The sequence below is a fragment of the Neofelis nebulosa genome, chromosome 5 (assembly GCF_028018385.1).
Source record: "Neofelis nebulosa isolate mNeoNeb1 chromosome 5, mNeoNeb1.pri, whole genome shotgun sequence".
NCBI classification, from domain to species: Eukaryota; Metazoa; Chordata; class Mammalia; order Carnivora; family Felidae; genus Neofelis; species Neofelis nebulosa.
The window spans coordinates 96,736,131-96,748,260 of NC_080786.1; the positions used below are offsets into that span (position 1 = coordinate 96,736,131).

The window sequence follows — 12,130 nt, forward strand, 5'->3', positions numbered from 1 at the left end:
TAAATGGATTTCAAGGAAAATATTTTTTAAAATATTTATTGCATTATATCATTTATTTTGATATAAAAATGTACTTACAATTTTATCCTCTTAGGTTAGACATGTGCATTCCATTTCTGATTATAATCATGATTAACTTACGTTCTTTCCTCAGAGTGATTGTAGTGAAAAACTGCAGATTTGACTGATTTGCTATAAATTCCATATTCCTGTCACTTTGGTGTGGAAGATTTTGAAACCCAGTATGTTAATCTCTATGTCCCATGTTAGGATCAGATGAGTCCTACTGGTAATTTGAGATTACTTGTATAGATGTTAGTCAGCAACCCCTGTAAGGCATCTCCTGCAAAGCTTATGCTCCCACCCCACCATACTTCCTGCTAGCCCTGGAAAAACCTCTTTGTTTCTTAATTCAAAGTGTAACCTACTGATTCAAAAGGATATTGATACTCTTGATATATCTGATCCTTCTGCTCAGAGTTTCTAGTTCTCATGGTGGGGGTAGCACACCATTTACCTGGCATCATCAATGGAAATAGATGTTCTAGTGGCCCCAGTCCTTTGGGTGTTTCTTGTCTTCCTCCTGACATTGGAGAAACACCAATTCCCATAATAAGATGTTCTACCTAAGCCTATCCTTCATCTCTAAATGCTCAGAAGAAACCCATTGGGGATGTGTTAAACCTATTGGTGGGGTTAAAGGGATTGTTGGTGCTCTTTTCCCTGCAATCTTTGCCGAGAGTTGTGTAATCCATGCATTTCCATTTGGCACTTGAAGTTCATTTTGCCATTGATACTGGGAACCACAGAGTTTTGGGTTTTGCAATTCATCTGATCACTTGGGTTAATAATTTTTTGTGGCAAAATGCATTCCAAGTTTTAAACAGCTGAGTTACAAATTAGTGGTGGAACATCACTGCCTTATTACCTAGGCGCCATTGTAGTAGGAAACACTCAAAAAACACAAAATTTTCCTTACTTTCCTCACATAATCTCTTAGAGTGTATCTACCTTTCAAAGTGATAAAATTCAGCAGATTAATTCCTTGAATTCTGGAGGTACAAGGAAGGTGTCAGCCCGGTAAGTGCCTCGTTAAGGCTAGTACTCTGGTGGGACTTGATAAGAATTCCTAAACATATTCTTGCATCCACCCCATGCCCTTGTCTAATCCTTTGTGTAACTAAGAAGGTGGACTTATATGTGTGTATATATACTTAATATATCTGGAATATTTAGAGAAAGATGTATAAGAATCTGGAAATACTTGTTGCTTTCACACAAGAGAAATGGTACCCTCAAGACGGGAGTAGGAATGGTAACCACAATTGGCTCTGCAGTATTTTCTACAGCTCAATTTTTGCATCATGTGAATGACTTCATGATTCAAATAAATAAAATTTAAATAGAAAAAAAAAAGAAAAAGAAAAAGTCCTTGGCTGGTCCACTCCTATCTTTTATCCTCAGCATCAGCACTGAGAGAGATAGCTAACAGTTTGAGGGTGTCACATGAGTGACTAACAGTGTTAGCCCCTAAGGTCCTTATCACTTGGCTTGACTCCCTGAGTGGAAGGAATGACAAATGATGGTATCCTGTCTGCCATTCATAGGAGTGTTGTCCGTAGCCTCAGTGTGGTCCGCAAATGACAAGCTCTCTGATATACAAATCTCTTTCCCTACATATGAACATTTTGAGAAGCAGGTGCCTGTAGCAAGCCAGGTAGCAAGAGCAGCATGACATCTAGACAGTAATCCTTAGTACCATTTGTCATGCGTGGGACTGAGTGAGGGTTTCCTGGAGAGTGAGGTTGATTTAGGGATTGGGGATCAGCTGCTGAGGCTGGCACTTGGAAAAGACAAACCAGGCATTCACACTCCAGACCACTCAATACCAGCATTGTCTCCAATCCATCTTTCATAAGGGGGCTCCAAGAAGGGGAGGGGGGGGGTAAAGGAAGGAGAGAAAATAAACCTTTTTAATCCTGTAAGACAAAGTGCAGGAGAGAGGAAAGAATGGAAAATATGTGAGTATAAGAAGCCAGTGGCCAGGAATATTAAGTTTTGAAACCAACTTTGGCTTCTAATCTTTGCCTCCCCTGGCAAGTTCCTCCTCTGTTTTACATTGCCCATCTCATCTTTGGGCACGGGTCCCCCTCCACTCCCCGTGCTTTCTTATCCCTCTCTGCCTCACTCCCTTGTCTGTCAAGGCTTGCCTTCTGCTTGCCTTCTCTTTCCCGGGCTCCTTTCCCGTCCATCTCTCCCGTTTCCCTGTTCTTTCCCACACTCTTTCTCCCGTGCTTTCACAGCCTGAGTCCCTCTCCTTCTCCCCTTTCTCTAGCACAGTACATCCAAGCTCCATTCCCTCTTCTTAAGGAAATCAGCCAGGCCTCAGATGGAGCTGTTGTCCTGACAACCTAAAGGCGCATCGGGCTTTCACCGAGGCTGGCTGCTGCTGAAGGGGGCAGTTGTGCAAAGCGAGGGGCCAGGCCGGAGGGAGGGCGGAGGGGATGACGTGGAGGGGCTGTTGAAATCCGCGGGGGGCGGGGGAGGTGCGAGCAGAGGGGAGGGACTGGAGGGAGAAACAGGAAAGGGAGGAGGGGGGGTGGAGGGAGACTCCGGGCTGCTGCCGCCGCTGTGTGGGTTTCTTTACACTCGCTGGCAGGCTGGGTGCCGGCTCCCTCGGCCGCCCGCCTGGGAAAGTGGGTTAGGGAGGGCAGGAGCTCAGCTCAGACGCTGGCAAAGGAGCATCCAGCCCCGGGCAGGCCCGAGAAGAGCACTTCCTTGGGCGGCTTTCTCCTCATCTTTCCTGGAGGGGTTTATATTTGCACTCTCTCCTTTTAAATTTTGTTCCTTTGACTTTTCCCCCTTCCGCTGGGGTTTTACGAGGGCTTTGTTAAGTCTTAGAGGGAGGACACCCTGAGCCAGGCAAAGAGAGAGGGAAAGTGGCGAGGAGCTCAGACTGGCCAAGCCCGTTCCGCCCTGGCCGTTGATGAAAGCCCCGTGTTTGTAAAGCCCCCTCGGCGTGAGCAGCACGCACACACCCTCCAGAGTACGCGGGGACCTGCACCTCGGCGTGGCCACCATGGTCGGCAGAGTTCAGCCTGATCGGAAACAGTTGCCGCTGGTCCTACTGAGATTGCTCTGCCTTCTTCCCACAGGACTGCCTGTTCGCAGCGTGGATTTTAACCGAGGCACGGACAACATCACCGTGAGGCAGGGGGACACGGCCATCCTCAGGTAGGGCTTTCGGGCAACTTTTAGGCTGTGTGCGCACGCGAGTGTGTGTGTGTGTGTGTGTGTGTGTGTGTGTGTGTGTGTGTGTGTGTGTGTGTTTCAACTCTAGCTTCTGATGCTGCAGGCTTGCGTGTGTGTGTGTGTGTGTGTGTGTGTGAGTGTGCATGTGCATGCACACGCGCCTTTTACTGCGTGGCCCAGGTATCTGCCAACAAATTTCAGAGGAATTCTGCTTCCCGTCAAGGACCAGCAATGTTGCTTAAATGTGTTTGGTTTCTCAGGACCTCAGTTCTCTTACCAAGAGAGTCTAACTTCGCCTGTGGTGTTAGTGACGCTTGGGCAGTGTTCTTGCTTTTGTAATTTTAGATGCTTTGCACTTAAGAGTTTTGTTGGGGTTCTTTAACCAGGAAAGAGGAGTTGTTGAATTATGGCTCTCAGAGAGTGGTACACACTACTGCATTCTCTGTGCTGTGTTCTGTGTATGTGTGTGTGTGTGGAAGACAGAGAGAGAGAGAGAGAGAGAGAGAGAGAGAGGGAGAGAGAGAGAGAGAGAATATGCACATCAAGGCTCTCCCTTTACCCCAGCAGTAGTCTGGACTGGAGACTTTCTGTAAGGATCTTCTAATTGACACCGAGAGCAATAAATCAATATTAGAACTTTGGTTGGTTACTGAGCCTTTTCTGGAATGTGGATAGAAATCAACACATGAATGAAGAGAAGAAAAAGAAAAAGGAACTTGCCAAATTGCTGATATTTAAGAATTGGAGTATGAAGCACAAAGGTTAGGCAGGAATTAACCTGGTGTAAAATGGGTATTTCAGATTGATTATTGACCTTCCAGTTCTATCTCTGTGCAGCTGTGCCAAACTCTGAAATATAATTTAGGATTGAAATTTGGAAAGGAAGAGTCCCAGTCCTTGGGAGTTTGACCCCTATAAGGGATAGCAAGCTAGAGACACTCAAATGGAGCCTAGCCATCATTCTATTTCTAAAAAAGCATCAAGCTTCTTTTCCTATGTTTCTGTTCTCTCTGCCCCTCCTCTACCCCCTGCACATACCCCTTGTCCTTTTTCCTAGCTTTCTTAAATTTCTTTTAAGAAAGAAAGAAAGAAAGAAAGAAAGAAAGAAAGAAAGAAAGAAAGAAAGAAAGAAAGAAAGAAAGACAAAAACGTTTTCCTTGGAGACCCTTTAAAATCTCATTTTGTCCAAATGAAATGCCCCAGTGTCAGTCTGTCCATACAGTTAATATTGCTTGTTGTGGCAATAAAAACCAGTACACAATAGAAAATAAACCTATAATCTGTGTGCAAGGAGCTGATAGTGCATAAACCCTGGGGCATCAGGGAGCAGTTCTCCAGCAGAGCTGCCTAGAGCAGCAAAGTTTTCTTTCCATTTCTCAGAAATAAATTTGGTTGGCTGTCACAGTGTCCTGCTTTGGGATCTCCAGCCTTGTTACAGAGGAATGTGTATGTGTTGTGTGCATTGTGTTGTGTTGTGTGTGTGTGTGTGTGTGTGTTGCTGCAGATTGTAAAAACTAAGAAAATCCTAATGTGTGAGTGCTGCTTTCTTCGTTTCCTGAGTATTGGATGATTATGAATCCCAGAGATCCTACTATCCAAAGCAGATTTTCCCTACCAGCTTTCCAGCCCTGCAAACCTGCCTGTGTGATTTATCCACATGGAGTAATAAGATTTATAGAGTAATTTATCTGTTTGCAAAGGGATTTGGACATGATGCAGAAGATGTTTTTTGCAAACACATAAGCATGCCATCTCAACTGCTAACGTTGATACTCCCTAACGTCATAGACTCTTTACCAGGGAAGCATTCTATATAAATTTGTGCTATCCCCTGAAGGATTTGCTTTTGCTGATTATAAGACTGAATATGGGAAAAGTGAATATCCTGGATGTCTAAGTTTTTACTTAAATGTCCATGAACTTTGTTAAGTCAGCATCACCTATATCTTAAACTATAGTTATCAAAGAGTTATCTATAGTTATCTATAGTTAACTACAGTTAAACTATAGTTATCAAAGAGTAAACATGTAAATGTTAATTCAGAAGTAAAAAGATATTCTTATATTTTCATATAAGCCTAGGCATAGAAGTCTGTGTTTTTGAGAGGCATCTTACTACCTAAATATCTGCATACGATATCGATGTGTTTCTGTGAGTCTATGGATTAAAAGAAATGGAGTTTTTAAGTATTACACTTTAGTAGACATTATAGCATTGGAAATGGGGTGGTGAGAAATGAGAATAAATATAGAAACAGTTATTCACTGGGAGAGAGAAGATAGACAAACAGAGCATGCAGAGAAGTCACCTGTGAGAGTCAATTGCTTTTCCAGACCTCACCTAATATGCCCTCTTTTTTCTTTCTTTTGCCTTGGACAAGCCTTTTATTTCTGGGTTGGTGGAGCTCTATCAGAAGTAACTATGAAGAGAGTTTCCTTTGTTTTCTTAGGTGACCTTCTTCTCAATCTCTTTAACTGAGCCCAGTAAGCTTTGTGGGTCAGTTTCCTGGTGAAGAATGGTTTTCTTGCGTTCTGTTTACAAGTCTAGCCTGGGAAAGGCTTGCTTCTACTTTATTTGTGACATTTTACTGGGAGCATGAGCTTTTAGGGGAGGAGAGGAAGGAGAACTTGATTCATTGGAAGCCACAGTAGATGTTTGGCACTGAGAAACTGAAAAGGCAAGGAGAAAAAACAAAACAGAACAGAACAAAAAAAACCTCTCTCAGTGAATCTGTGGCCCTGAATAATCTGAAATGGCAACAGGACACAAGGAAGGTTTGTAATTCTGGTGGTCCAGTGAAAGGAGTTTGGCTGCTTGTCCCTAAAACATTTACCTTTACTGCCTTACTTCCATGAAAAAAAACAGTGTCTCTTTGGGGAATTGATGTTCATTTTTTGTATAATTATACAAAATAGGAGATGTATACTAGTCTTGGGGGTCTTGCTCTGTAATTTCTATCATTTGAAAAAAAAAAACACAATAAAAGACTATAGAATGAAGGTGACGAAACTAGGTGGAAAGAGCTATATTCTCACATATACCTACCCAACCTTATTGTTTCCCAGATGAGAGTCTAGATTCATGAGGTCCTTTATGAGATCCTTTAAGAGCTGAAAGAAACCACACACCCTCTTTTATCTTAAAGGAATAGAATCAAAGTATCCGCACACCAGTGGTGGCAGCAACAGTACATTGAGTTCCTTCCTAGATATTGAACCAGAAACTGCATTATTTGTCTGCACAGTAATGTGTATGACATACCCATGGGACTTGTGAGAACATCTCAGGTATTTTTCTGAACAGCGTCCACCTGCCCCACTGTCACCCCCAATGAGTGTAAGAGTTCATCAATTACTGGACAAGTTTCTAGCACTGTTTTTTCTAACTTTCTACCCTTGCACACAGGCTCCTATAGAGATTCTCTCCCAGGTTAATCTTGGTAGGTTGAAACCATGCAGCTCTCCTGATAAGCCAAAGGAAAAATGGAAATAGAAAGTGTTCTAATCCAGCCTTTAAATTTGCATACTTTTAGTAACAGTAGCATATGTCTAGAAAGATAATAAAATATTTGATCCCAATATATCTATTCACAAGATAACTTTGTGAAAATTACATAAAAATACATATTTTGGACATATTATGTAAATGTATATATGATGAAATGCAAAGGTTTCAAACTATTGTGATTGTAAATATTTTAAATTTGAGGTATTACAGTTTTATTTATTTCATAATTCTGACCCTATTTGGTGTTTGCAAAATATTATAATGCTTTTCATGGTGATGACATTTTCCCCATTTAAATTAAATGTGCCTAATAAATGTTAACTGCAAGAAACCAAATATCTAAGTTTAATTAATTAATTTTTAATTTTTCAAAATTCTTGGTCTTTATTTCATTATTTGTTTCTGTACTAGGGGAAAAAGAGGATACAACAGAAAAGATATAATTATTTGACCATTCAATGTGAAACTTTTGTGCAAATTTCAAGGGAAAAATGGCTTCTCTTCTATAAGGCATCTGGAACGCCTACATTCACAAAGAAAGTATCAACACTCAAACATACTCCTGACACAATATGTGATTTTTCTATCACTTGAAATTCACTATTTGAAAAGAAACTTTGTGGGCATGGGTCTTTTGGGAAAATTTGTGACAATTTTGAAGTTTTCTTTCTCTGTGGCTAACTTACTAAAGGTAATCAAAATTTATTGGTTCTTACTGATACTTTAAGAACCCTTCATTGTTCATTAAATCCTTTATCGAATATATTTGGTAAATAATAGAGTATAGCACACTACATATTGTCTAGGAATATGGCATATTAGATACATTTATTAATGTTGATATACCAGTAAATTCTATTATTTGTTGTTACTTATGGACAGAGGAACAAAGTAGCTAAGTCTCATGTGACAAATGCAAATTGTGATAATTTGTGCTTCTATAAGTATGAGCATGTAAGTATGTATTCACATAAACCCCACATATTAAGGTGATTTTTATGTTCTATGTCATCTGTCTTTGAATAAATTATTTGTAGAGTTGTGCAGTGAACAACCAAAGGTTTTTTGACTCTTCCACTAAATAAGTTGATGAGGGTTAAACATTTGTGTTTCTTAAAGCTGCTTATACATAACAACAAACTCAGGCAAAAAGAGAATAAGTACATATTTTGCTGTAATCTTTGAAAATTCCAGGTACAGATATCTGTGACTCATGGGATAGGACATTACCTAAATGTGTGCTGGTCCCCCTTGCTGTCAGCCCCAGCACTTCTCTTTAGGGCATTACTAATGGCTTACAGCCATTTACCCTGTTTTCAGAATGTCCCCCTTGCTGGTGCTGGTCCCCCTTGCTGTCACCCCCTGCACTTCTCTTTAGGGCATTACTTATGGCTTACAGCCATTTGCCCTGTTTTCAGAATGTCCTGCTCATTAGTGTATAAGACTCAGAAGACCTGGACTCTAATTTTGGACCCATCCTTGCATGCTTCATGACTTTGAACAAATCCCTTAAATATCTGAGCTTCAGTTTCATTTATAAAATGCTGAAACTGCCTATTTTAGTTACTCTAGGTACTGTACTGTTGTTTTAAGAAGCTCAGATGTGGTAAAGTAGGAACGTTTGTTTGATTGTTAACTCTTATGTAAGCATAAAAATATTAGTCATTTCCAACCACATTCCCCATTATTCTGGCTTTAGGGAGCTCTTTTGCTCAGACCAGTGTTTCTCACACTTGAAGGTGTATCAGAATGTGTACCAGGAGTGCTTGTTATAACACAGATTACTTGCTTTCTACCTTCAGAGTTTCTGATTTAGTAGGTCTCTGGTAGGGTCTAAGATCTTGATGCTAATGCTTCAGGACTGGGCCACACTTTGAGAACCACTGACTCTTGCTAATACAAGTCTGTTCTGCAGATGAGCATTTTAGGTATCACATAGTCGTTTGTTAAAATCCAAAATCTCAGGTCTATCCCAAGCCTAATAAGTCAGAATCTGTATTTTAAGAAGATCCCCAAATGATTCATAAATACCTTAAAGTTGGAGAAGTACTGCTTTCCATGGTTCACAACCATGGCTGCACATGACAATCAACTGGAAACCTTTTAAAAAATATTGAAGCCACATATTCTCTACTTCCAGAAATTTATATTTAGTTAGTTTGGGGTACAGCCTGGCATAGGTAATTTTTAAAAATGATTCCGATATGTACACAAAGTTGAGAACCACTGCTTTACTTGTTGAAGAATCTCTTTTACAAACCATTTTTGAGGCAATACTTAATAGATATGTAGTAAAAAATTAAAGTCATGTTGTATGGCTTAGAAAATATGTCAACAGCAAAGATGTACAAATTCAATTGGGAGAGAAGAATGAGATCATCATAGATTCATTTCTTTAACACACGATCTCATAACTACAATGTCATGGAAAATGGAGTGACTATTTTAATATGGATCCAATTTACATAATATCTATTGAAACGGCATTAAAGTTTGGCTTCTTAAAGATGATTGTCTTGTATTCTCACTTTCATTTACATTAGGCAAGACACAAAGCGGTTCTAGTATTTTCTTTTGCAGTACTATCTCTTAGAGAAAACATAATATTTAGGCAAGGGAAATGTCTTCAGTGATAATGTATTCAAACAGGCTTAATTATGTGCACTTACACTGCCTATACATAAATATAAGATCGTGGTTACATGTTTGTGACATTCATCTCAACTTTACACGGTGACCAATCTTTAGCTAAAACGTAGGATCAAGTCTTTGTTTCATAGGTAAAGATTTTGTCAAGGATGTCATAAGTTCACAATGCTTAACACGTAGTCAGAAGACCTAGGTCGAAATAGTTTGAAATAGTTTGATCTATTAAATGAGAATAATTGACAATTGCTTGGCCTACACAACCTATTTTTATGATGATCAAATGAGATACTATGTATTGGAATGCTTTATAAGTTATGAAAAGGCATAAAATATAACCTCTTAATAAGATTATTGTCATTATATTCAGAGTAGGAAATAACCTCTACAACATTAGAAAATTTGATAAAATGAGAGTTTTGTTTTTATTTCTATGATCAAGGATGGTCATTTATGTTTGTATCACTTTTTTTCACTTTAAAGTTACATGTATCTTAGAATATAGTTGAATTTCTTTTCAGGAGTACAGGGTGAATGAACACTTTTTTGTAGTCACTTGTAATCAAAACATCATCTCAAGTTAATTAGTCATTAACCTTCATAAAAGAAAACACATTGCTTCAGATTTTGTGAAGTACCATAGGATAAACTTGTAGAAATCTAGAGTAGGAAAGGCCTGGAGATTATGTAGTCCACTGTGTCATTTTAAAATGATTTAAGTGAGAAGAAAAATATTTAGGGGTGCCTGGCTAGCTTAGTCAATAGAACATGTGGCTCTTGAAGTAGGATTTGTGATTTCAAGCCCCATGTTGGGGTTAGAGCCTACTAAAAAATACAGAAAAGAAAAAGAAAAATGTAGTTGTTTGTCTAAAGATTTGAGTGACTTTTAGAACTAGAATTCATGCCTCGTAATGCTCCTTCAGAGATCTTTATTCCATAGGAGCACTGAAGTTACCTTCTTGGTTTTCATGCTATCATAGGATATGCTGTTTAAAATTATGCGAGAAGTGTCTTTCCCTTTCTTTTCTTTTTCTTCTCCCCTCCTGATCCTCCCCCTCCATTCTACTTGCCTCCTCTCTATCTCTTCCTTTTTCTATGCTTCTCTTCCCTTCTTTCTATTCCTGTCTCTCATTCCTCCTCCTCCTCTCCCCTCTTGTCCCTCTCCTCTTTTCTCCTTCTAATCCCTCCAAATCAAGTCAAAGCTGAGCCTTCTATGGATAATCATGCAGCTAGTGCTGGTCAAGGAAGAATTTTTCAGTAATTGCATTACTGTTTCTATGTTCACTATCTGTCTTAACCACATAGGCTTTCTTTCTTTGCTTGCAGCATCTGTCTTATCATATTCAAAAAGGCAGTCCTGTACATGTAACTTTTTTTCTTTAAGTTTTTTTTTTCCTTTTTGCTTTTTGCATCTGGCACTCTCTCTGTTACTCAGATTTCTTATTTGAATTATTAACTCTTTTCCCCAGTACTTCGTTTGGGTTCCTTAACCCTACTACCTTATTATTGTTACTTATGACTTTCTACCTAGTTAAAGTCCCTCTTAGAGACCTTGACTAGGATGACTGTACAGTGAGACTGTGGTCCAGACTCTACACATTGTACTTACTATAGTTTGCACTTAAAATTCTTTGAGGATGGTAGAATTTATTTTCTAATTTGTACAGAATTTACTTTGGGCTAATGATGGGGCTGATGTGGTCACTAAGAGGAACTGGACATAGATATAGACAGTCCCCTGGCATGGTGGGTGCTCTGCATAGTAAGTCCTACCACAAGTACACAGGCTATTTCTTGTGTGTCAAGTTTTCATGAAGCTTTCTAGTAAGTGAGCCAAGGCAGGTCCAACATGTCTCACCAGAAAAAAGGGACAGAGCACAGTAAAGGGAAAATAACAGGTCAGCACTCTGAGTGCGCCCTGCAGGTAGGCAGGTAGGTGTCACAGGGAGGTGTGTCAGCTTATATAGAGAATTAGTCACAAGGTTGAGGCTCAGAGAAGAACAGAGTCAATGGGATAAAGACTGGCTTACACAGGGCAAAGCCCTCAGTAATAAGGGACTTATACCCCAGATATATTACCAAGGTAGTGAACCTGGTCAAGGATACAAGTGAAGCTCTGTATCAAAGCTTTTGTAACTACGAGGTGACACAAAGATAAACCTCAAAGCACTGAACTCCATTTTTTAAAACTCATGCAAGATCATAAAACCTGGTCTAGTTAGGTAGGGGAAACATAGAGACAGAGGTCTGGAATGAGATTAGAACTGACACTACCTGTTTCTCCCTGACTCAGGCAACTTTGCTAGATTACATCTTTATTCTACTTAGTGCTTTCAGACCCCATGGACCTGACCTCACCTATCACAAGCCGATTGTTTTCCAATATCAATCTAGAAATATCACTAGATCCTTCAAAGCCTTGTCATTATCAATAACATAAAGTCAAAGGTCCTTAGCTTGGATAACTCCCCATGCCTTGCTACCTCATTGCATCTACTAATTCGGAACCACTTACATTCTCTGTTCATGAGCACATGGTTGTGTGTACACACGGTGCTAGCTCTTACCTGTGTTCACAAACCTCTCTCTGCCTGGAACCTTCTTTTCCCTGCTCCACTTTTCCCTGCTATACTTCTTTGATAGGATACCTCCTTGTTGCTTCTTCTAGGTTGAAGGCTAGTTTTGGTGTGATCTCATTCAGGAATCTTCTCTAATTCTCTCAGA

The 12,130-nt window shown here is 39.8% G+C and overlaps 1 protein-coding gene across 5 annotated transcripts in view; it reads left to right on the forward strand.

The window, feature by feature from the left end:
• Nucleotides 1–2,639: 2,639 nt before the first annotated feature.
• LSAMP (limbic system associated membrane protein) overlaps nucleotides 2,640–12,130 on the forward strand; it is a 653,847-nt gene continuing 644,356 nt past the window's right edge. For all 5 annotated transcript variants that reach the window (XM_058731340.1, XM_058731341.1, XM_058731343.1 and 2 more), the window contains exon 1: nucleotides 2,640–3,234. In XM_058731340.1, coding sequence (XP_058587323.1) covers nucleotides 3,080–3,234 — 155 coding nt within the window. In that variant the 5' untranslated portion in view covers nucleotides 2,640–3,079. The remainder of the gene's footprint in view (nucleotides 3,235–12,130) is intronic.